This window comes from Rhinoraja longicauda, chromosome 12 (assembly GCF_053455715.1).
Source record: "Rhinoraja longicauda isolate Sanriku21f chromosome 12, sRhiLon1.1, whole genome shotgun sequence".
Classification (NCBI taxonomy): Eukaryota; Metazoa; Chordata; class Chondrichthyes; order Rajiformes; family Arhynchobatidae; genus Rhinoraja; species Rhinoraja longicauda.
In genome coordinates, this window is record NC_135964.1 from 41,137,594 (window position 1) to 41,164,023 (window position 26,430).

A 26,430-nucleotide genomic window follows, 5' to 3' on the forward strand; every position below is an offset into this window, starting at 1 on the left:
ACAGTGTCTGTGGGTTTTTTTAAAAGTTACATTTCTATGTCCTGTGATCAGAGGTAATATTAATTTTATCAAAAAGATAAATGGTGCAGCAATAGCTCCCTCTACTGGATTACTGAAAAGCAATATATTGTTATTTATATTCAGGACAACTATTTCCACAGTATTCCAAATCGATTTGTTTCTCTTGAATTATGATCGGTGTGGTGCATGTCGTCCATGATTGAGCCTTAATGGGCTCTATCACTGTAGTCAGGGCTCATTTCATTAACTATTAATGAAAGTAGACTTGGGGTCCTCTGACCCCACATACACCACCACTTTGATATTAGTATGGTTTCTTTATTGCTGTTAAACTCTTTTCAATCACCTGACATGTTTACATGTTTACATGGCACCAAATTTCGGACAGTGACCACATCCAACAAGAGTTGAACCACATACTTCCAAGATTCAATGACATTACCATCAATAAGCCCCCATCATCAACATCCTGGGGTCATCATTGACCAGCACCAGCTGTATCAATAGTATTGCTTTCAAAGCAGGTCAGAGGCTGGGTATCCTGGGAATGACATGCCACCAGGCACATCAAAACCCTTTCACCACCAACAAGGCACAACTCTGAAGTGTGTTGAAATAAACCGACGCATGCAACTCCATCTAACACTCAAGAACTTCAAGATTATATAGGGTAAATAAGCTAGCTTGGTTACCATCATATTCTCCCTCACGAAACACTCATTCCTACCACCTCTGTCAAACATTGGCTGCAATGTATTCAAATTCCAGCAATTGTAAGTTTAAAAATATATATTTTTAATAAACTGGCCAGCTTTGTTCAATTATTCAATCCAATTATCCAAGTAGTGTAAGTCTTGGAAATATAATTTTGTACGTCTCCCTAAGGTGATGAAAAATATAACATAGTTAAGCAACTTTAAACCATTATTTCAGGTTTCCTTTTCAACAAAATCATTTATTTTCATTAAGGAATATTTGTACTCAAACAATGATTTTAACTTAATTATATTCAGTTTTCATAAAATGCCCAATATTGCCTCAAAATGCACAGGTGGAATGTGGTATAAAGCAATAATTTACCATTTTACATAGATTTATTGCACTCAGATACAGTTTCTTTGCCTGTTATGTGGCAAAGAATTCAGATCGTCCCACATCATATTCTTCATGTCAGCATGTGATTTGATTGCAGCTCACTCCTTTTCTTTTACTGTTGTTGTTCCAATTAATTCCTTTGTAAAATGGAAATGCTATAATAACTGATTTATTCAGGCACCTTGCAAGTTACCAATATACACATTTCTTTGATTTGCCTCAAGCAATTTTAAGTATAATATGAAATCATTGACCTTCAAAACCTGCATTCAAAATTGCCTTGAAATTACAAGTCTTCTGAGGGGCAGTTTTAAATATCCATTCATAGTAATGAACCATCTCCAGTTTTCCATTGAAATTGTTCTAAATGTTCAGCTGTATTTTAATTGGACTACAGCGGTCTGAAGCTATTGCTCAGATCTCCCTGGGTAGCCATAATGAAAGTAGTCCATTCCTTTGCTGCCTCGGTGAATGATTTCTTGAGATTTTGATGAACAGGGAAAACCAGAACTCAACAATCAGGCTTTCCAAAATTTGAGCACCGATAGACGTTCTCGCCCAGCTTGCCTTGAAATAAACATAGTCCCTTCCAAATTAAAATTGTTCAATGACTCTATTATTTCCTCTGTAGAAAAAAAAACCAACATGATTGAAGCAGTGTTATCGTTTGAGGTAAGTATTTCCAAAGTGCAAATACAAAATTGGACATCCATTAGAAGGTGAGCATATTATAAAGAGAAAATAAACTGTTGGAAAACTAATGACGTGCCATTAAAGAACATATAGATAATACAGAAGAATTTGAAGCAGCCTGAATTTACAATTTAATTACTTCATCATTTCTCTATAATGTTAAAAAAATCAAAAATTTCAAGGCAAAGGTTAGTTTACATTTTTTTCATATTTATAGGAAATCATATGTAAAAAATTTACGTGATACCATGTGGCAGCATGATGAAGCATGGAATAATGGAGATGCACTTTACCACCCTGCTCCCCCACCACGACCTTTGAATTTGGTTTTCATCTACAGTGCGAAGAGAAGACTTTCCACTAGGATTTCGGAAATAAGACATGCAAATTTCCTGACTGAATTCTTGATTAGTTGGAATCTGTCAGCTCACATATATACACACAACAGGCAATCTACGTCTGGACCAGAAGAAAGTGTTAATACCTCCTGGACAACAAGCTTGAGGGAATTGTTCAACCCACCAAGAGAGGAAGTTAAACCCACTGATATTATCTTCACTTGTTTAACTCTCACAAACTGCAACCCCCCTTCCCCCCTTAGTCAACACCTTCTTGTGGTTATCAGTATTCACTCTGATAGACACAAGCAAACAAAAGAGAACGCACCACAAACCACAATAAACATGTATTTATCTTGCCATTCCCCTTGTGAAATATTTGATTTTCACCTTGAGATGTCAGGTTGATTACTGGAAAATTTGTTATGAATAAGCTTTGTATCTTTTCCTCCGTAAACTTCTCTCTTCCTTTCACCTAAAGCATTCAATCACCATCTATTGACTGTTCATAAATGCATAACATGTATGCCCAATACTAATGAATGAAAAGAATATCACAGATCCAAAAGATTTAAAGTGTTGAGTATATTTCCTCACCTTTGTTTATAACAGTTTCTAAGAAATGAGCATGAATTCATATTCTCTCACCTGGGTCATTTTCCTGAACTGTAACTAAATAAAATATTCCTTGACTGGACAATAGGCTTGAGACTTGAGGAAAAAACCTATCCATTACTTCACGACCTCTTTCACCACCAGCCCAAGATGCCTCTATACCATGACTACCAACCTGTGCAGAAAAAACACAATAATATGGATGGGAACAGATAAATATTGAATAATATATTCCTTTATTCGTCCCACACTGGGGAAATTTACAAAATTTACATTAGAGCCTTCAACTTATTATCCATACACTCTACCCATTCTGGTGGCTTATCTCCACCCCATCCCATAATCATGTCCTGGCCTCGGTTGCTATCTCTACCCTTCCATCCCCCACCTAGATTAGTATGGGTGTCAGGGGTTATGGGGATAAGGCAGGAGAATGGGGTTAAGAGGGAGAGATAGATCAGCCATGATTGAATGGGGGAGTAGACGACCTCGAATGGCCAAACTCTGCTCCCATCACCTTCTGAACATGCCCATCAATCTCTCCTTACCTGGATCTACTTATGGTTCGCCAGCCCCTGCCTCACCTCTTTATACAAGCTAATTTCCCACTTACACCCTCAGACCTATTGCAGGGTCTCAACCTAAAACATCAACTATTCCTTTGCCTCCTCAGCCTGACCTGCTGAGATCCATTTGATTTTTGCTAAGTTCATATGCACTTTTATACTCACTTCTTCGGAGGGAGTTACAACATAAGGTGGGTTAAATATTAACACATCTACTTGATTTTGCAGTCGTGGCAATAATCCTGTGACCTGTTTATATAAAGCAATGAAAAATGAAAAGGATATTATAGCTGTTAAGTTATAAACGCAAGATACAGAAGTAAATCATGAGGCTAACTTTTAATAGACACATAATGATAGAGTGATTCAGCAGGTGAGGCAGCATCCCTGGAGAACATAAATGGACGATGTTTCTTCTGAAGAAAGGTTCCGACCCAAAACGTCGCCTATCCATGTTCTCCAGGGATGTTGCCTCACCCACTGAGTTACTCCAGCATTTTGTATCTATCCTTGGTATAAACCAGCATCTGTAGTTCCCTGTTATTACATATAGGCTAACTTTAAAAATTATTACTTTGAGGGATGGCTGAGTGACTTGGGCTTTCGGTTTCCTTCCAAAAGGAATTGCACTTTTGATGGAGTTGAGCTGCCATAAGACCCAGATGATACTCCTTGGTCCCAAATGAATTTCCAGCCTCTCAAATATTTACATACAGGTATACAGGTGGCAGCCCAGATTTATACCAATAGGGGGATGAATCAAGAACTTATCAAAATGGCAGCAGCAGAAACAGGGCAACAACTTGAATACCTTTTTTTTAAACTTTTCAATAGGAGCCTATGCAAGGTCAGGAGTGCTTGACTTGGACCTCTGAGTAAACGGTATTTAGCATTCAAGTCAAGAGTGTTTAATTGTCATATCCACTGGGAACAGAACAATGAAATTATTATTATATCTTTTAAGGCATATTATGGCAAAAACATAACAATTGAAGAGACAATAAACAACAGTACAATAAATTATCAATTATACTAGGTAACTAGACCATAATAGTAGAAACAAAGAACTGCAGATGCTGGTTTACAAAAAAGAAGATACAAAGTGCTGGAGGAACTCAGTGGGTCAGGCAACATCTCTGAAGAACATAGATAGGTGACATTATGAGTCGGGATCCTTCTTCAAATGTCACCTATCAATGTTCTTTAGTGACGCTGCCTGACCCTTTGAGTTACTTCAGCACTTTGTGTCTTTTTTAAGACCATAATGGTTCATAAGTATGTAATGCAATCCCTATACAGTTCTTAGTAATTCAGTGCTGAGATAGCATTCTGTTTAGTATTATAAAGTATAGTTCAAGAGCCTGATGGTTCCTGAGAGTCACCATTCTTCCTTCTCTATCATATAAGTATAAGATAAGAATGCAACATCATTTAGTCATACAATGGTATGCACAAAAATAGGCCCTGCAACCCATAGTATCTTTGCTGACCTTTTTTCCCATCCACACTAATCTTATTTCCCCACACTAGGTGTGTACCTTTTATACATTGATGTTTAAGTGCTGTTTAAATTTCTTTAAAATGTAGTCACTATACCTGATTCCACCATCTCCTCTGACAGTGAGTTCGAGTCATTTTCTGTGCAAAATATTTCTCTCGAAATTCTCCTTTAAAACTCTGCTCTTAGTCTAAACCTATGTCTTCTTATTTTAGATATCCCTTACGTGCTTTAGAATAATTTTACCTTGGCTCAAATTCACAACTTACCAGATCAGTAATGATTGGCTGGATGTTCACCCCATTTTGCCTGGCACTTTCTAACGTGCAAGCAGCAGCCAAGGAGTTAATATCTGTACAGCTATAAATCAAAATGTTTAAAAGGACACACATCAAGATTCATCTTATTCTACCATATCTGTCAGAAAATATCTCTGAAGTTAAAACTTTGAAAAGCAATTTCTTTTCTCTTGAACCCACTTGAAGTCATAGAATCATACAGTGTGGAAATTGGCCCTTTGGCCAAACTTGCCCACACCGGCCAACATGTCCCAGCTACACTAGTTCCACCAGCCCGCGTTTGGTCCATATCCCTCCAAACCTGTCCTATCCATGTACCTGTCTAACTGTTTCTTAAATGTTGGGATAGTCCCAGCCTCAACTACTTCTTCTGGCAGCTTGTTCCATGCACCAACCACCCTTTGTGTGAAAAGGTTATCTCTCAGATTCCTATTAATCTTTTCCCCTTCACCTTAAACCTATGTCCTCTGGTCCTCAATTCACCTACTCTGGGCAAGAGACTCTGTGCATCTACCCGATCTATTCTCTCATGATTTTATACACCTCAATCAGATCACCCCATCCTCCTGCGCTCCATGAATAGAGTCCCAGCCTACTCAACCTCTACCAATAGCTCAGACCCTCTAGCCCTGGCAACATCCTTGTAAATCTTTTCTGTACCCTTTCCAGCTTGACAACATCACTTCTTTTTTGACACTTCTTTTTTAAATAATTGAGTGGAATACCAACACACTGGCGTGTTTAGAAATCAGTCATTTTAATAGGTCATTCTCTCCAATCTTCATGGGACATACCTCCTGCATTTCCTTTTCATACCACGACTATCTACCTATCTGACAGCCTCCCTATGAACATAAAGCCCCAATGCAAATTATGTAGAATTCTGAGCTCATTTTAATTTTAGACACAGTTATTAATTTTGGAATTCACATATTTAATAATCTAGAACAAATAATAATGTGACAGATCAATTACTTACAGATATAATGAGGTAGGCCCAACCATGGAAGCTAGGAACACAGAGACCACACCAGATCCTGTTCCAACTTCAAGGCAAATACCGGGACTGGAAAAATATTATTTTCATTATTTAGTAGAAAGTAGGCAACGTTTTATCGTATTTATATATGACATGGCTTGTTCACAGAATCATTAAATAATATACTTATTTATTTGATCCTGAAAATGTGGAATATGTATTTGGTAAAATTGCTTATCCAGCAGCTACAGAATCCTTGGAACTGAATTGCTGAAGCAAAGTTCAATGTGTATGTATTATGACATAAATGTTGAACAAAACAACACAAGATAAATTTCTGTCCCCGTCATGACTTATTGTATCACAATATTACCCATGAACAAAATATCCTTTGTCTTGACTGGAGCGACTAGGCTTGTATACACTGGAATTTAGAAGGATGAGAGGGGATCTTATCGAAACATATAAGATTATTAAGGGGTTGAACACGGTTAGAGGCAGGAAACATGTTCCCAATGTTGGGGGAGTCCAAAACCAGGGGCCACAGTTTAAGAATACGGGGTAGGCCATTTAGAATGGAGATGAGGAAAAACTTTTTCAGTCAGAGAGTTGTAAATCTGTGGAATTCTCTGCCTCGGAAGGCAGTGGAGGCCAATTCTCTGAATGCATTCAAGAGAGAGCTAGATAGAGCTCTTAAGTATAGCGGAGTCAGGGGGTATAGGGAGAAGGCAGGAACGGTGTACCGATTGAGAATGATCAGCCATGATCACATTGAATGGTGGTGCTGGCTCGAAGGGCCGAATGGCCTACTCCTGCACCTATTGTCTATTGTTTTTTGCAAGGAATCCGACTACCAATGTCCATTCTGGAAAAAGTCTGTTTTTGAAGTGAGGAGGCAGGAAGCTAAAAGGTAAAGAAAATGCATCAGCTCACAGTGTAGGAATTGGTTTTGTTTCTATTTTCTGTTTATCTTTATTTGCAGCTGCAGAACAATTTTACAAACATTTTCTAAGTTGTTGAATGCAGTGATTATTTTACCACTTATTGAAGCAGGTGAAGGCCATATGTCGAGGAAAGAGAAACCTGGTATTGAGGATATGTCCATGCCAGGTCGCGAAATAAAGAGCAAGAGGAATGTAGAGAATTGTCAGTCCAAGGAAACAGTCTCCAATGTGTTCAGTGAATGCCACATATAAAGATGGGTCTGTACTCACTATAGACCACATCTGTTTTTCCCTTAACCAGGTGACTTAAATTCCTTTCATTGGCAACCATGTCTCACCTGTCTATGCCAAACATTTTAAAATCCTAATGTTCAGTCAAACCTTTTTAAACAGGCTTTTAGTTATTCCCTCCACAATAGATTGGTGCAAAATTATTGCATGTTACCATTATCCTTTTAACATATGATCTGATTTAAAAATAGGCTACACAAAATGTAGTAATTGTACAGAAAATGTTTATGCATATTACATGTTTTGTTGCATTTCAACTAATGACATACCAGAGCTTCTGTATTTCTTTCACATCTTTTTCTAAAGCATCCATTAATAGGAAGGTGTCCTCTGCTGGATCATATACGTCAGCATATTCTCCATGTCCAATATGGGTACAGTAAGGTGTTGAAAACATCCTCCTTTAAAATAAAAAAAGAACAAATTACTTTCTTTAGCACTCACACTGTGATATTATGCGATTGTACATCTTCCTTACTACCATCTCGTCTCAGATTACCCTCCACATATTGAGCTGTACTAAAAAAAAATCAGTGTCAAGATTATACTCTCTAATATGGTACATTAAAATATAGTGAATGGAAACCAACATTTTATAAATAACTGATATCCAAAACCCAAATTGCAAAGTTTTCCTCAATCCCTATCAAATAAATACTTCAATAAATCATTTTGAGGGAGTGTAATATGAATGGAAATTTGGGCTGGTGAGAAAAGAAGTCCTGAAAGAATGATTGGTGAGAAATACCCAGATTGGAAAACATTCTTCCTGGCTCCAGAGGTTTTTAAAATTCTCAATTTTTGGTTGAAGGAAGAAAAAGCCATGTGTCAGTCTTGTAATAGAAATGAATGGAAGCCTCTGTTAAAATAGAAGACCTTTTATTTCAATACTTTCATCATTTGCAAAGAAGTCCTTCACTTCTTAACTTCAAAGCCACTTAAGTGAAACCTCACAATGCACTCAGAGTATGTTTGACAAATTCTTGTTGATAAAAAATAATATTATCAATTTCACATATAGACAGAAGCAATATGATTCATCTTGCAACGGGTAACAAAAAATTAGATCACAGAAATGAACTTTGAGAGATTTTGAAAAGTGGAAAGCTATGTGATGTGCATTAGGAATCTGGACATGCACATTTTCCTCCACCCTATCATTAACAATTTTGTCTCAAGCCACACATTCAAAAATCCTAATGTACTTCACATCTCTTTTCACTTTTAAGTCTCTTAAAGTTAATCTCTGATCAAATTTCTTATCACCCTTCTTTGCAGAAGTGTTCTTTTCTCATCAAAGTTGCAAGGTCATGACACAAGAGATTGCAGTTGCTGGAATTTGGAGCACAAAAAATAAAGGGGACAAGCAGCATCTATTGGCAAAAAAGTCAACAATTTGGATTCTGCATTTGGACTGAGTGTAGAGGAATCAACCATGATCATATTGAATGGTGGTGCTGGCTCGAAGGGCCAAATGGCCTACTTCTGCACCTATTTTCTATGTTTCTATGATGCACTGGGTTTAGACAGGAGCTGATAGGTGAACTGAGGAGAGGTAAGGAATGATGCGCAGCAACCAGGTGGGGAAGAAGGAGTCGTGGAGTTGGGGAACAGATAGGTGGGTTTTAGATAAAAACATGAAAGGAAGAAAAAGAGGGCAGATGGAGCCAAGTGGGGAGAGGGGAAGGTGAAGATGGAGGGTAACAAGTGGGGACACAATGGCTACAAGTGCTGGAATCTAATAAGTGATAATGGAAATCATTTAAGGGAGAGACGAAGGGCAAATGGAACCAGTTAGGGAGACCATCCAGTGGATGAAATGTGTGTTATTGGTGAATTTAGTTTAGTTTAGTTTAGTTTAGAGATACAGCACAGAAACAAGTCCTTCGGCCCACCGAGTCCATGCTGACCAGCTATCCCCACACACTAACACTATCACATACACACACTGGGGAGAATTTACCAATTAGACCACGCTAATTAACCTACAAATCTGTACATCTTTGGAGAAAGTGATCTGGGAGTACAGGTGCATAGTTCCCTAAAAATAGCAAGTCATGTGGACAGTGTGGTGAAGGAGGAGCTTGGCATTTTTGCCTTCATTTGGAAGGTATTAAGTACAAAGATCGGGACATCATGATATAGCCGTACAAGTTGTTGGTGAGAGTACTGCATGCATTTCTGATCGCCAGCTATAGGAAATATATCATTAAGTTGGAAAGGTTGCAAAAGAGATCCACCAGGCAACATCTTTGGATGGAATGGATGGATGCTGCCTGACCCACATTTTCTCCAGCACTTTGTTGCTCAAAATTCCAGCATCTGCAATGTCTTGCGAATCTGACAAAGTCCCAATTGCCACTGGAACAATTGTTCATGTTCACAAAACTGGAAACCTGTTGAGGACGGCTGATCGCTGACCGGCTGATCGCTGAGCATGTACGCCGGGTTTCCCTCCTCTCCCCCCGCCTCACAATCCTTATTAATGCAAACAAATGCAGCCTACTGCTTCCCCTACCCACATTGACATTTCTGTCCTACTAGGCCTCCTCAATTGTCAGAGTGAAGCCAAATGCAAATTGGAGGAACAGCATCTCATATTTTGCTTGGACAGCTTACAGCCCAGTGGTATGAATATGATTTCTCTAACTTCAAGTAACCCTTGCATTCCCCCCTCTCTCCATACCTCCCCCAACCAAGTCGTATCAGCTTTAAAGTCGTCTTGTTGAGTCTCATTGTCTGTATTCATTTTCACCTAGACCACAGCTAACAATGGCCTCATCGTTACTTTTTTTTAAACATATCTTTCATTCATTTGTTCTGTGCCTCTCTACATCACCGTCTTTATCTCTCGTTTCCCTTTCCCTTGACTCTGTCTAAAGGGTCTCGACCCAAAACGTCACCCATTCCTATTCTCCAGAGATGCTGATTTACCCCAGGTTTTTTGTGTCTTTTAACGCAGCCTACAACTTGCTTACCAAATTGATATTGATATAAATATATGTGTATATAATATATAGGGTGTTTTGTCGGGTCGATGAAATTGGAGCACAGCTCCAAATTAACTTGTTCCTGGATAACTACGACTGGGGGTTTGGATTGATAAGGATCATTATCTGCGGCGATGATGGTACAGTTAGTTGTCCTGAGGCGACCCACGCTGCCTGTATTGTCGGACACATGTGCTGCCGATGTCCCTGATCCCGGGCCCAGGCCCAGGCCGGCGGCGGGCCTTCCGTAGAGAGATCACCGACCACGGCGGCTCAGCGCCGGGAGAGGCCGGTCGCTGTCGGCTCCTCGGAAAAACAGCCCCAAGGGGATCCGGGAGGAGCAGCGATCCGACACCCGCCGGGGCTGAGACTCGGGCCTTGCGGCCTAGTCAACTCCGGTCGCCAGGGCAACGACAACGTCCCCGCGGTGGTTGTAAGCGGGATACGTGGTGAGGTTCCCCCCCCTCCTGAGTTACTCCAGCAGTTTGTCGGGGTTTTTGTTTTGTCAACCAGCATCAGACTGCGGTTTTCTCCTTGTGATTTTCTCCTGTTATCTTGCGTTCCGTGTTCAACGTGCAGGAGGGAGGGGGGTGACAAACGCCAGAGCAAAGATAGTTTGCACCAGAGACAGTGCAGTGAGTGAGCTGTGGGTTCCCCGCCGGAGTGTAAGCGGGGACGGACAGTTCCGGCGGGCTGGGTCTGCGTGTGTGAGGCGGGGAGGAGAGGAGAGGAGGGAAACCCTGCGTCCATCCTCAGCGATCAGCCGTCCTCAGCGACCAGCCCGGTCAGCCATCCTCGCCGGTCAGCCGTCCTCAGCGATCAGCCCGGTCGGTCAGCCGTCCTCAGTGACCAGCCCGGTCAGCCATGGCGAAGAAAAGGAAGCGCATCGACTCTGCAACCGATGCGACGGCGTTGAAAGTGGCCAAATCTGTGGCCCTGGAGTTCACCGGGACTGAGTTTAAAAACATGCTGAGGAATCCCGAGGAAGTGGCGAAAGGTGAGCACTGTATAACAAGCTGCAGAACAATGATCCTTGAGCTACATTTTCCTTGGAGCCGCTTCCTCTTTGATGTCTCATTTTCACACAGCTTACATTATTTATCTCTGACTGTGTCTCCCTCTCCCCTGACTCTCAGTCTGAAGAAGGGTCTCGACCCGAAAACGTCTCGCCAGAGACCTTGCCTGTCCCGCTGAGTTACTCCAGCTTTTTGTGCCTATCTCCGATGTAAACCAGCATCTTTTGTAGTTCGTTCCAACACTATGCGAAATTTAATCTCTTCCCCACTCTGCTTTTGGTGCATATTACCTTACTTTCATCGGCTTTGTCACTTTCATGAGTTGCTTTGCATTTTGAAACGAGCTCTTCCTCCTAAAAGTTGCTTAATGCTGATTTATAAAGCAAAAACATTTCTCCTGCCATGAGGTCTGGTACATATGGACTGCGGGTTTGACCCGACAATTTCTCGTCAATTTGGCCACCAGGCGGCTGAAAATCAAAGCATAAACAGCAAAACGTGGCCAATTGTCATGGAGAAATGAGGGCACTTATCCCTCTCCACTGCATCTGCCAGCAAACATTTTCCAGTGTTTAGTTATTAAATCCTTCCATATTTGTCTGAGTGAGAATATCTAGAGTAAGGCAGGGATGTAAATTGTGCCATTCCTGTCAGTGCTGCTCAGTAGAGAGAAGAGACACAAAAAACTGCAAATGCTGGAATCTTGAAGGAAAAGCAGTGCTGGAGGAACTCAGCGGGTCGGGCAGCAATGGGTGGAGGGAATGGACGGGTGAGATTTACGGTCGGGACCCTTCTTCAGTGAAGGGGGGCGGAGCTGGAAAAGAAAGGAGCTGATGCGGCAAAATCTGACATGGTGAATATGGTGAAGGGGGTCCTGACAGATGGGTGGAGTAAGTGAGAAAGGGTAGTGGTGAAAAGGAGACAAAATGTTTTCAGATAAGAGGAGGTGTGACTTGGGGGGGAAGGGAGGTTGGGGGTAAGGTAAATATGGGATAAGGTAAATATGGGACTCTGGGATGGGAGACAAACGTTTGGAGAAAGGGAAAGGAGCAAGAGTTGTGGGAGAAATCTGACTGGGTGGGGAGGGGTTGTGGGGTTCTTATTTTGAAATTGCAGAATTGCCTAATGTTGGGCTGTAAACTACTCGAGCAGAATATAAGGTACTGTTCTTCCAGTTTGTGTGTTGCCTCACTCTGACAATGGAAGAGGCCAAGAGCAAATGTAAGTTTGGGAATGGAAAGGGGACTTAACATGGTTAGGAACTGGGAGCTTCAGCAGGCCTTGATTGATGGATTGCAAGTGTATGGCGAAAAGATCGTGTAGGCTATGTTTGCTCTCGCCAATGTAAAGGAGGCCACATTGGGATATGATGTGATCGCATTGAATGTGGCGGATTTGTCAGAGATTGATGTGTTGGATTCAAAGGCTCAACACATTTTCCACTTGTGTTGCAATCTCAGGCAAGGCTGCATATAAAACATCATATTTCAAGTCATACTTTATTTTGATTTGTACTTTTCTCCTGTGTAGGAAGGAACTGCAGATGCTGGTTTAAACCAAAGATAGACACAAAAAGCTGGAGTAACTCAGTGGGACAGGCAGCATCTCTGGATAGAAGTGAACGATGTTTCAGGTCGAGACCCTTCTTCAGACTGGATGAAGGATCCTATTAAATCTTGCCCCTCTCACCGTAAACCTATGTCTTCTGGGTTTTGATTTCTGACTTTGGTTTCTGTTTTTTTATTTCTGATCTTGGTTTCTGAAGAAGGGTCTCGACCCAAAACGTCACCCATTCCTTCTCTCCAGAGATGCTGCCTGTCCCGCTGAGTTACTCCAGCTTTTTATGCCTATCTTCAGTACTTTTCTCCTGCTTTTTTGTATTAAAATCCTTGTTTTACTTATCCGTGGCATAATAGTTGATGTTTCAAGTAGACCGCTTTATCAGAGCAGCATGGAATGGATCATTAATAAGCCTATATCTCTTGATCATATTTAAGCAAAAGCAGCTAATTATTCATCCCTGTGAGTGGTGGAGAAAATGCAGGATGTCATGTTACCACCCTGTAAACACCACAGACACTTTCTCTTTGGAGGACTGGTGGCATTGTAAAAATATCAGGGTAGGTTTTTTATTGGGACGTGCATTTCCTCGAAGATGGAAGCAAAAGCATTGATAGCATTGAGGCACTTTCCTACAAATCAAAGGAAAAAGAAAATATGCACTTGCCATCAATAGTTGTACCAAATCACAGACAGGCTTATGTTATTGAGGGAGACTTGGAAAATGTGGAATTTTCCTAATTTAAATGTTACTGAGTTATATAGTTGGGACAGTGATTAAAAATGGCAAAAGTTGTAAGGGAAATTATAATTGCAGTATAGTAATATAATCAATGAACAATGGAACAAAACAAACTCAATGACTTGCCCAAACTTTTGTTCTGGTTATTGGGCAGAGTTTTATTCCAATAGTTCTTGGATGTTTGATGAATAAGAATGTATATTGTTCACCTGGGGAGGGGGGGGGGGGGGGGCAGCGCACAGTGAAGCAGCAAATAGAGTTGCTACCTCACAGTTCGAATGGTTGGGATTCAATCCAGTGCTATCTGTTTGGTGTCTGCACATTCTTCAAGGATTTCCCATGGTATCCTGGTTTCTTTCACATCTGAAAGACGAGTGGGTAAATTAGTAAAGTAAGTAAGTTATTGCTAGTATGTAGGACAGTGGTAATATCTGGGGGATGTTTATGGGGAAGGAAGAAATGAAGGATACAGAAAGAAAATAGAGGAGGAATTGAATCATTCTGTAACCCGGTGTAGATTTGATATCTATTTGGTAATATGGTCATTTATGCAACTGGTTTGTCAACATCTAAATATGGAAAGAAGCAGCCTATACTTGAAATGTGAACCATGTTAATATGAGGAAAAATTGCAATTTCACAATTTAAAAAAATTCAGATACCTAACATATGGATTTTACTCTTTTACATGAACACTTAATAATTGTAAACATCTTCAATATTAAAACTCTCTTTATATTTTTTTCAGGTTTAGCAGAATTTATTTATATAGCCAGACAATTGCCTTGCTCTGAATACTATGATGTTGTGGAGGGGTACATAAAGATTTCAGCTGAATGTGCAGATATCTTTAAACTTCTTGATGGAGAGAAGAGACCAGAAAATGAGGTGATTTTTTTTTTGTTAAAATTTGAGTAAAATAAAACATTTGAATTGCCAGTGCAAAACAAAGTTGAAACTAATTAGCTCTAAGTATTACCATTATTTACTAAATGAATGGGTCATCATTTACAAATCTGCCAAGCCTGTGATAATGGGAGAAAAATGTGAAGTGCCCCTCTCCACAGCTAATCAGCTGGTGAGGTAGCGATAGAGCTACTGTCTTACAGTGCCAGAGACTCGGGTTCGATCCTGACTATGGGTGCTTGTCTGTACGGACTTTATACGTTCTCCCTGTGACCTGCGTGGGTTCTCTCCGAGATCTTCAGTTTCCTCCCACACTTCAAAGATGTACAGGTTTGTAGATTAACTGGCTTGGTATGAATGTAAAAATTGTCCCCAGTGTGTGTAGGGTACTGTTAATGAGCAGGAATCGCTGGTCGGTGCGGACTCGGTAGGCCGAAGGGCCTTTTTCCGCACTGTATCTCTAAACTAAATTAAACTAATCAGTGTTTTGTCAAATGATGTCCAGCAGTAGAATTGAACTTGAGTGTTTGGCCAAGCGAGATGATTTGCAACCGGGTGGCTCACAATTCAACCCTGCCTGTTAAATTGGATAGGTTGTTCAGTTAACAGAAAATCACAACAATGTCTGCTAATGCTGATTAAGTTGTAGTTAATCCTTTTATGACAGAAGTGTTTGGTTTTCTTGGTCTTCACATTGACAGTGAAGATTCTGTTCAAAAATAAATTTAAATTATAAATTAAATCATTTTTGCACAAGTTGATGACTTGGAGATTATGCAATTTTGTAACATCTGCATCTGATAAGACTTAAATATCATCATCTCAAATCCTTGGTTGACTCATCCCTACCCACACAAGCCACCTCCTCCCCACATACTTTCCCCAGCAACTGCAGGATATGTAACACCTGTCCCTGTTCCTCCTCCATCACCTCCATTCAGAGACCACAACAGTCCTTCCAGGTGAGACAGAGGTTCATCTCTTCTTCCTCATCTACGGCATCAATAGACAATAGGTGCAGGAGTAGACCATTCAGCCCCTCGAGCCAGCACCGCCATTCAATGCGATCATGTCACTCTCAATCAGTACCCCGTTCCTGCCTTCTCCCCATACCCCCTCACTCCGCTATCCTTAAGAGCTCTATCCAGCTCTCTCTTGAAAGCATCCAACGAACTGGCCTCCACTGCCTTCTGAGGCAGAGAATTCCACACCTTCACCACTCTGACTGAAAAAGTTCTTCCTCATCTCCGTTCTAAATGGCCTACCCCTTATTCTTAAACTGTGGCCCCTTGTTCTGGGCTCCCCCAACATTGGGAACATGTTTCCTGCCTCTAATGTGTCCAATCCCCTAATTATCTTATATGTTTCAATAAGATCGCCCCTCATCCTTCTAAATTCCAGTGTATACAAGCCTAATTGCTCCAGCCTTTCAACATACGACAGTCCCGCCATTCCGGGAATTAACCTAGTGAACCTACGCTGCACGCCCTCAATAGCAAGAATATCCTTCCTCAAATTTGGAGACCAAAACTGCACACAGTACTCCAGGTGCGGTCTCACCAGGGCCCGGTACAACTGTAGAAGGACCTCTTTGCTCCTATATTCAACTCTTGTTATGAAGGCCAACATTCCATTGGCTTTCTTCACTGCCTGCTGTACCTGCATGCTTCCTTTCAGTGACTGATGCACTAGGACACCCAGATCTCATTGAACATCCCCTCTTCCTAACTTGACACCATTCAGATAATAATCTGCCTTTCTATTCTTACTTCCAAAGTGAATAACCTCACACTTATCTACATTAAACTGCATCTGCCATGTATCCGCCCACTCACACAACCTGTCCAAGTCACCCTGCAGCCTTATTGCATCTTCATCACAATTCACACTACCCCCCAGCTTAGTATCATCTGCAAATTTGCTAATGGTACTTTTAATCCCTTCATCTAAGTCATTAATGTATATCGTAAATAGCTGGGGTCCCAGCACCGAACCTTGCGGTACCCCACTGGTCACTGCCTGCCATTCTGAAAGGGACCCATTTATCCCCACTCTTTGCTTTCTGTCTGTCAACCAATTTTCTATCCATGTCAGTACCCTACCCCCAATATCATGTGCTCTAATTTTGCCCACTAATCTCCTATGTGGGACCTTGTCGAAGGCTTTCTGAAAGTCGAGGTACACCACATCCACTGACTCTCCCCTGTCAATTTTCCTAGTTATATCCTCAAAAAATTCCAGTAGATTTGTCAAGCATGATTTCCCCTTCGTAAATCCATGCTGACTCGGAATGATCCTGTTACTGCTATCCAAATGCTCAGCAATTTCGTCTTTTATAATTGACTCCAGCATCTTCCCCACCACTGATGTCAGACTAACTGGTCTATAATTACCTGTTTTCTCTCTCCCTCCTTTCTTAAAAAGTGGGATAACATTTGCTATCCTCCAATCCACGGGAACTGATCCTGAATCTATAGAACATTGAAAAATTATCTCCAATGCTTCCGCTATTTCTAGAGCCACCTCCTTAAGTACCCTGGGATGCAGACCATCAGGCCCTGGGGATTTATCAGCCTTCAGTCCCATCAGTCTACCCAAAACCATTTCCTGGCTAATGTGGATTTCCTTCAGTTCCTCCATCACCCTAGGTTCTCCGGCCCCTAGAACATTTGGGAGATTGTGTGTATCTTCCTCAGTGAAGACAGATCCAAAGTAACGGTTTAACTCGTCTGCCATTTCTTTGTTCCCCATAATAAATTCCCCTGCTTCTGTCTTCAAGGGACCCACATCCAGTACCCAATATGGATCCTGTACTGAGAGACCAAATATCCTGAACTGTTAGACCAAACGTAGACTCGGCGACCGTTTAGCTGAACACTTGCACTCGATTCACTGAGGCCAACTGGATCTCACAGTTGCTAACCATTTTAACTCCCATTCCCAGGCTGACCTTTTTGTCCTGGGCTTCCTCCAATGCCAGAGTGAGACCACACACAAACTGGAAGAACAACACCTCATTTTCCACTTGGTACAAGCCAACTGTGTGAACGTTGAATTCTCCTACTTTAGGTAACATCTCCCCCACCTACTTCTCCCTTCCATATCCTCCCCGGTGCTTTCCTCCCTCTAGCTTCACAATCCGAATGGACTCGACCCGAAGCATCACCAATCTGTGTTCTCCAGAGATGCTACCTGACCTGCTGAGTTACTCCAGCACTTTTGTCCTTTTGTGTAGTAAACAGCATCTGCAGTTCTTTTCTTCTGCTCTACACATTTCACATCTCGTACTTCAAGTGAGAAAGATGTGATTATTTTACACCAAATTCTTCTGAACTGCCATGTAAAATGTACAAAGATTTACCAATAATTATTCTTTACCAATAAATATAGCAGTATTACATTTTTTTTTAAATATTTCTATTTTAAACACAAGGTACTTTGCTATATTGCTGCATTATCCCGTAAATGTGGTTAATCCCATTTTTTATAAGCGGTGCTATGGGCCAGTCTAATAAGTAAACAGGCGTGTATTTAATATCTTTGATGGGAAATAAAATCAATCTTTTCCATTGTCTTACAGATCATTTTAATTTTCCAGGCCTTGGAGGCCATTTTGCTGAGGACTGCCAGTGATCTATCCCATTTTAGTGCAGTGGGAATGAACATAGTGAAGAAGTTGCTGAATACTTACATGAAGTCTATATATACAGCACTCCACTCAGCAAATCTCAGGTTAGTTTTGTAATGTAACCTGACAACTATTGGCCAAGGATAGACACAAAAAGCTGGAGTACCTCAGTGGGACAGGCAGCATCGCTGGAGAGAAGGAATTGGGGACGTTTCGGGTCGAGGCCCAAGGAGCTGGTATGGGAATTGAAACAATGAAAATTCATTGTGACATTCAGTGGTTCTTAAAATAATACGTCAGGACTTGCAGACACCATTAATTATGTTAAACCTTTATGTTAAATCTTTAACAAGGATAGGTGATGTTTCGGGTTGAGACCCATCTTCTGACTGGACTGAAACGGTACCTAACAATGTTCTCCAGAGACGCTGCCTGACCTGCTGAGTTACTCCAGCACTTTGTTTCCCTTTATGTATTAACCAGCATCTGCAGTTCTTTGTTTCCACAGTCATTTTCTTTAATTATTGCAATTAGCATTGTGCGAATGTAGCCATAATTTATCTTTGATGCTTCTGAGAATTGCCTTGGGATGTTTTACGTTATTATTATATGGCCTTAGTTTGACATTTGATCTGAACAACAGTGCCTGCATTAGTTAAGTGCACCCTCAATAGTGATATGAATTTCTAACCCATGTTACATCCACAAATCCAGGAATGAATTTTGAATATAAAACTTTGCTTATGTGTGCTACCTTTTCTAAATAAAACCTATGGCAAAATACTGGTCTTTTGTACTTCGATTAACAAATATGTAGCGATAAACTGGAAGGCTTTCAGAGTGATTTAAAGAATTAAAAAATGAAAAAGAGGTAGAAATATTTATCTGATACAAGAGGTAGGAATGAGATTTTATGGTCCGGCACACACAGGCTAATTGGGATGCTGTTTGCAAGAGCTCACACAGGTGTCACGGTCCATATGTAGTAATGCTATATATTGGCTTTGGAAAAGACAGTGTAAATTAATATGTTAGATACAAACATTTTGTCAAAAGTGTCAAGGGAAGATAGTTTAGCCCTTTTTATGAGCAACCAGATTTCATCTATCGGTTTATTGATGGAGATTTATTATACTCTCTGTGATAACCATTTAAAATTTTGATGCAGAATTTTATGTATAAATGATGCTTAGATTGGGAATTCAGACAAATAGAAACCAGTAAAGGCACTGGGATCAGAATTTGGCTTGGGAGCTGGAATTACATAATGCATATTTTGGAGGTTAATCTCGTTACATCTTTATAACCTAATTGGTGAAATTTTTAGAGAGTTTTTTTCCCTTCATTTCAGGAAAACATCGTGGAATTTCCACATTGCTTGAACCTTGGAATAACTACAAGACATATAATTTTGCCCTTTTCCACTCTAAACAAGTTGATGTATGAGAAGAGTACTTTGTCGATGTAATATTATAGGTATAGGTCAGGAGGTGACAGTGGTAAATTTGAAAGCAACTTTATTTAATGAGCTGACATATGTCATACTGGCAAAAAATTAAATTGCATAATCTAGTTCTGCTTTTCACTTTAACATTCAGATTTTAATAGTAAAATATAACATAATTCTCGTGACAACAATGGTCATCCATGAAATGTATTTTGAGTTCTACTTGATTTGATTACTCTTATGTTGTAGATGTACCAAAGTATGCCTTGGCTTATTGTGTGCAATGGTAAGCCAAGGTACAGAAGCCGCACGAGATTTCTTTGGCCACTTTGATTTCAACAGCAAATTCCTCGCAGGCTTATTGAAAAAGAGAGATGGAGCAGTAAGTGTTTTGGCCTGTAAAGGTTTAACTCGTACTTGTAAACTTTGAATTTTGCACTGATGATTTCACTCGTGCTTTTTAAAGAATGTTGCCCAGTGTATCCCAGTCTTCTGGCATATTGTTGCAATGCCATGTCAGAGAACAGTGCAGTATTTTACATATTAGGTCCTCAGTGTGTGGCGTTATCTGATGATATGGTACCGATGTATTATTTTAGACTTGGTCTCCATCCCGCGACTTAGCTTTATTTAGCTATCATTATTGTGTTGAACAATGCAAATTCTGCTCCCAAACTAAACGATTGGGTGGATGCATGCAATCAAACCAATTTCTTCAGCAATGTAGTAAATTGAATAACATTCACAATCTCAATTAAAACACATCTTCAGCATTCTCAGTCCCCTGTGGATGGATGGCATAATGGAGAGTATAGATCTTAATGATTCCAGGTTCATTCATTAACCAGCTGGAAGTAGGAGTCCTCTAGTTAGCCTTAATATGCTAGGACAGTTTGAGATCACGAAGGAGGCAGTGTTAAAGCTCTTGAAAAACATTAAGGTGGATAAATTCCCATGGCCTGATGGGGCCTATCCCAGGTTATTGAGAGAGGCAAGAGAGAAGATTGTAGGGTCCTTGACAAAGATCTTTGTATCTTCGCTAGCCTCGCATGATCCCAGAAGATCATGTGCAGGCAGAGGAGATTAATTTAACTCGGCACCATGGTTGGCATGGACATTGTGGGCCAAAGGGCTTATTCCTGTGTTGTACTATTCTATGAGATATATTAGTAAACACTGCATTTAGGCACAATTCCTACTCGAGCACACCAGAGAACATCACAGCCATGCAGTTGTTCTCTTTCCTCCATGTTCAGTTTAGAAATACAACGTGGAAACAGGCCCTTTTGCCCACCGATTCCGCCCCGGCCAGCGATTCCCACACAGTAACACAATCCTACTCACGCTAGAGACAATTTACAATTTTCACCGCACCAATTTGCCTACAAAGCTATACATCTTTGGAGTGTGGGAGGAAACCAGAGAAAACCAACACAGGTCATGGGGAGAACATACAAACTCCGTGCAGACAACACTCATAGTTGGGATTGAACCCAGGTCTCTGGCGCTGTAAGGCAGCAACTCTTCCACTGTGCCACCGTGTCTAATGACACTCCCTCAATGGTATTTCCACATGAATACTGTGTTAGAATTGGACTCTGATTTAATAACCTGATAGTTGAAGGAAAGTAGCTGTTCCTGCACTTAGGGTCGTGGGACATCAGGCTGTCCCACACCACCAGATGGTAGCAGTGAGACGAAGGCATTCCCTGAACGGTAGAGATCCATGGTGATAGATGCTGCCTAATGTAGATTCTTTCATAGATGGGAGGCTGTGCCCACGATGGACCTTGCTGACTTCCTCTGCAACCTCTTGTGTTCCTGTGCATTAGAACAGCCATATAAGGCCAGGATGCAACCAGTCAGGATACTTTCTACAGTACCTCGGTAAAGCTTTGAGTATTTAGATCTTATCAAATCTGTTTAAACTTCTGAGAAAGTACAGGCGCTGGTGCACTTTGTTCATTGTTACATCTATGTGCTCGGCCCAGGACAAGCCATCTGAGATGTTAACCTCCAGGAATTTGAACCTAACTCTTGCCGACACTGACCCATTGATGAAAACTGGCACGTAGTCTCCTGACTTCCCCTTTATGGTCAAGAATTAGTTCCTTGGTCTTGTTGGGCATGCAGTACTATTGAGTACTATGTTTGCAAACCCATTGTGTTGCTGCAAGTAAGAATTTCATTGTTCTGTCGGTGCATATGAAAATTAAACAGTCTTGACTCTTTTGACTTTTGAACAACAACCCGACATATGTGTTCCTGTTATCCAAATGGTTTGGAGCATAGTGGATAACAGCTTCTATTGATCTGTTGTGGCACAAGGCAAATTGAAGTGGATCTAGGTCATTTCTGAGGCAGGAATCACCGTCATAACCAATATCTCAAAGCAATTCATTATGGTGGATGTAATTGCAACTGGATGGTAATCATTGAGGCAGGTCACCATGCTCTTCATGGGCACCAGTAATGATAGATACCTTTCTTTAAGCAAGTGTAAATTTCAGACCCGAGTAATGAGATACTGAAGATATCCTTGAATTCGGTGGTAGACACACAATGCTGGAGTAACTCAGCGGGTCATGCAGTATCTCGGGAGAGAAGGAATGGGTGACGTTTTGGGTCAAAACCCTTTTTCAGACTGATATCAGGGGAGGGGGTGGGACAAAGATAGGATGTAGTCGGAGACAGGAAGACCAGTGGGAGAACTGGGAAGGGGAGGGGATAGAGAGGGAAAGCAGGAACTATCTAAAGTAGAATTTGGTGTTTGGTAGTTCTAACTCTTGGTGCAGTACTATCAGTACCCTGTACATGATCCAGTATTGATAGTTTAGTTTATCATTGTCACATGTACTGAGGTACAATGAAAAGCCTTTGTTTGGATACTATCCATTCAAAGAAAAGAATCTACGTGATTACAATTATGCCATCCACTGTGCACGGTTAAAGGGTACAATATTTAGTGCAAGTTAAAGTCCAATTAAATTAAGTGTAGTCTAATTAAAGATATAAAGCTGGAGCACTGTGTATGCATGCTTTTATTACTTAATATCTTTGTCATTCATGCAATAAATAGAAATGCTTTAAACATTTTAAAATAAAAATGGTTAAATCACGTAATTTTTAATGTGATAAAGTATCTTAAACATTTTGAAATTCTATTCAAGCGATACAATATGAATAATCTAAAGTGATTTGCTTGCTGTAGGTGCGGATTGATATTCGCATGGCTTATATCCAATTCGCAGTTTCGTTTCTGATTGTTGGTGACAACAACACTATTATCCAAGTCCTGGAGTTAAAAGGTATTTTCAGTCTTGTAATTCAACCAGAATTTGAATCCTGAAGGCTGTTTGTTTTAACGATATGACTTCATTAATAACAGTGGCAAGATGATTTCTTGGTACTTTGTTTAAGCAAGCTTTTCTTGTTGAGAAACCACAGCGTAAACTGTAGAGCTGAATTGTTTGGGAAAACTGCCAAGGCTAAAGAAAAAAGGTGGAGTGAGACCTAGAAAAGATAGCCAGGGATATTTGGTAGAAGAAAAAGCTGAAGTTTAATTATTTTTGAGATCCTTCCTCTGAGAAAGTCGTCCAAATATTGGAGCAAGCAATTAATCTTTATCAAAAGTGCAAGTGATAGAAGAGTATGGAGTCTGAAGGGTTGGATGAATAAGGAAGAAAGTTTGGTACAGTAATAATAACGGCAAAAGATTTTAGAAAAAGTCAGTCGTTAGTTAAGATTCAAATTAACCTAATTTGTGTTTTATTTTAAGATTTTCTAACAGATATATTGACTTCTGGACTAAAAGAAGATCGGATTTCTGTCATAAATTTACTTCTGTCGACTTTGAAAACAAAGGTTTGGCAATATAGCTTTTACTTAGTTTTCAATTCAAGTAGCCAATGGATGTCTAGAAATTTAATTTCCCTCTTTGGTCACACATTCACAGGTCATGTATTTTTGGTAGAAAGTTATTAATACCAATTTGTAGTAAACATAGAAACATAGAAAATAGGTGCAGGAGGAGGCCATTTGGCCCTTCGAGCCAGCACCGCCATTCATTGTGATCATGGCTGATCATCCACAATCAGTAACCCGTGCCTGCCTTCTCCCCATATCCCTTGATTCCACTAGCCCCTAGAGCTCTATCTAACTCTCTTTAAAATTCATCCAGTGAATTGGCCTCCACTGTGGCAGAGAATTCCACAAATTCACAACTCTCTGGGTGAAAATGTTTCTTCTCACCTAAGTTTTGGCCCCGAGTTCTGGACTCCTCCAACATTGGGAACATTTTTCCTGCATCTAGCTTGTCCAGTCCTTTTATAATTTTATACGTCTTTATAAGATCCCCTCTCATCCTTCTAAACTCCAGTGAATACAAGCCCAGTCTTTCCAATCTTTCCTCATATGACAGTTGCTCCATCCCAGGCATTAACCTCATGAACCTATGCTGCACTGCCTCAATAGCAAGGACGTCCTTCCTCAAATTAGGAGACCAAAACTGCACACAATACTCCAGATGTGGTCTCACCAGGGCCCTATACAACTGCAGAAGGACTTCTTTGCTCCTGTACTCCAATCCTCTCGTTATGAAGGCCAACATGCCATTAGCTTTCTTCACTGCCTGCTGTACCTGCACGCTTACTTTCAGTGAGTGACAGGTGTACAAGGACACCAAGGTCTCGATGCACTGATCTTAATTTTTGCTGCTTAAATGACAATTACTTGCAAAGGTAGCTCAGTGTCACCCTCAAGTCATTAAAAATTCAGTGTATTTACATTATTTTTAGTTTTTATTTGCTTATATCCTTAAAAAATCGTGCATCTGATATCATAGTTCTGGTGGGACCATCAATCAAAATGTATTCGTAATCAGTAAATTAGTGTCGGGAGAAAATTAATGGAGTCATATATGTTCAATTTACAATATACAATTTATAAACAGAAAATATAGATAAGAAATAGAGGTAATTTTCAGATGTGTATTGGTGTGCTGTAGGAGTCAGAGCTGGATAGATTTATTGCCAATCTGTTTCAAAGATTTAGATGAGGGTCCCAATTGTAATATATTCAGGTTTACAAATAATATTGTGCAGGGTGGCAGTGTATATTGTGGAGAGGATAGAGGTAGGCTTTGGGGTACATTGACAGGATAAGTAACTGAGCAAGGGCATGGAAGGTAATAGAAAGGCAAAGTACTTTTTAAATGATGAGAGATTGAAAACATTGATCTTCGAAGGAAACTGCATGTCCTGGCGTATGAATCACAAATAGCTCGCATGTAGGAACAGCGTGCAAATAAGAAAGCAAATGATACATTAGCCTCAATTGCAAAAGGATTTAAGTACAAAAATAAAGATGTTTTATTGAAATGAAATTGCCTTGGTATAACCACATCTAGTTTATTGTGGACAGGTCTGGTAAACCTCTAACTTGGGAAGGATGTACTTTCCATAGAGAGAGTGCAAGAAAGATTCACCAGTTTGATTCATGGCATGGTGAGTTTCTCCTCTATGGGGCGTTTAAGTAAAATGGACCATTGCTCCAGAGCTCCTCTATTGTACATTTGCACTGAGAAATGTCGGAGTGTCATTTAAACTTCATTTCCTTTAAGGTATTGAATATGGATACACTTTTCCATATATTTATACACACTTAATTTAACCTCAATACACTTAGAAACAAAAAGAATATACAAACCATATTTTAAATCAACTTAACAATGTTATCACATAATTCCTGGAAATCATTATCTTAAAGGTTTAGGTAATAAAATCCTCTTTGTTTATTTCTCCTACATCATCAGGGTTGTCCAGAACCCTTGCCTTCATTGTATGTTTGCACTGTCTGGGTGTCACTGTTCACATTTCCAATCTCGATGATTTGGTTATGATCATTGGATATTTCATGAAATAAAATTATAAATGTAGCTACTGTTTTCTGACCTCCAACACCCCCTCATCATCACATTACATCACTTTGCTGCAGCAAAACTCTGCTCAATCTTTGGTTGTGGCATGAATGATATGTTATGGGTATAAATCAAACAGGTTTACAGTTAAACTATTAGGTAGATTTTAACGGAGGAATGTATACCTTGTGCTGAAAGTCCTAGATGTTATGAATCAACATAAAAACTTTGGCACTTTTAATCTCTGGAAATTTAGTTAATAAAATCCATTTTGTTTAATTATCCTACATTATCTAGGTTGTCCAAAATAAGGCCATAAGTAAAACACAGAAGGTTCGGTTATTCTCAGCAGGAGTTTTGAATCACATTGCGACGTTATATCGTTGGAGTGGAAGTGTTGATGTAATCGTGAATACAAAGGTAAGTCTTTTCGGGGTAGGGAGTAATAATTACAACTCTGGGACAATTTTCTATGTTATCGGACTGCCGCCATGTATGACTTCAGCTATTCCTGATACTAGTTTAAAAGTAAGATAGACAAACTGAAGATTTTCCAAAATGCTTCTAAAATGGTTTTTGAAATGTTAGATGCTGTCTAGTAACTGCCATAATCTTAAAATACTAGCTTCTCCCTTTTGGCAGTGCTGATTCTGTCCTGTCCAATTTTCCTGCTCTTTGCAACGTTCCCCTCTATTTAAGATAATACTTATGGACCACTACTGTGATTAAGTGGATAAAGCTATTTTGATGAGCAATATCATTAAATGAAAAGAATTGCCTAACCAGCTGTTGACAGTAAAGCTGGACAATGGAAACATTTTTTACATAGTTATTGAATAATTTCTTGCTGTCTATGAAAATTAAAACAATAGTATTATATAATAC

The 26,430-nt window shown here is 40.1% G+C and overlaps 2 protein-coding genes across 5 annotated transcripts in view; one reads left to right on the forward strand and one right to left on the reverse strand.

Annotated features, from left to right (window-relative positions):
• Window positions 1-335: 335 nt before the first annotated feature.
• Window positions 336-11,740, reverse strand: hemk2 (HemK methyltransferase 2, ETF1 glutamine and histone H4 lysine). Of its 4 annotated transcripts, none has more exons than XM_078409609.1 (7): window positions 11,641-11,740; window positions 7,609-7,740; window positions 6,105-6,191; window positions 5,096-5,186; window positions 3,494-3,577; window positions 2,796-2,937; window positions 336-1,741 (listed from the first exon to the last, which is right to left on the reverse strand). In XM_078409609.1, the coding sequence occupies exons 2-7, from the start codon at window positions 7,734-7,736 to the stop codon at window positions 1,635-1,637; spliced, it is 639 nt and encodes a 212-aa protein (XP_078265735.1). In that variant the 5' UTR covers window positions 7,737-7,740; window positions 11,641-11,740; the 3' UTR covers window positions 336-1,634. The 4 variants fall into 4 exon arrangements, with proteins under 4 accessions (XP_078265735.1, XP_078265737.1, XP_078265736.1 ...); XM_078409611.1 differs by lacking the exon at window positions 11,641-11,740 and adding an exon at window positions 10,318-11,322 and having other exon boundaries at window positions 336-1,683; XM_078409610.1 differs by lacking the exon at window positions 11,641-11,740 and adding an exon at window positions 10,318-11,321 and having other exon boundaries at window positions 336-1,253.
• urb1 (URB1 ribosome biogenesis homolog) overlaps window positions 11,013-26,430 on the forward strand; it is a 72,796-nt gene continuing 57,378 nt past the window's right edge. The window contains exons 1-7 of the mRNA XM_078409607.1: window positions 11,013-11,326; window positions 14,396-14,535; window positions 18,134-18,285; window positions 19,878-20,010; window positions 22,840-22,936; window positions 23,407-23,492; window positions 25,843-25,965. Coding sequence (XP_078265733.1) covers window positions 11,194-11,326; window positions 14,396-14,535; window positions 18,134-18,285; window positions 19,878-20,010; window positions 22,840-22,936; window positions 23,407-23,492; window positions 25,843-25,965 — 864 coding nt within the window. The 5' untranslated portion in view covers window positions 11,013-11,193. The remainder of the gene's footprint in view (window positions 11,327-14,395; window positions 14,536-18,133; window positions 18,286-19,877; window positions 20,011-22,839; window positions 22,937-23,406; window positions 23,493-25,842; window positions 25,966-26,430) is intronic.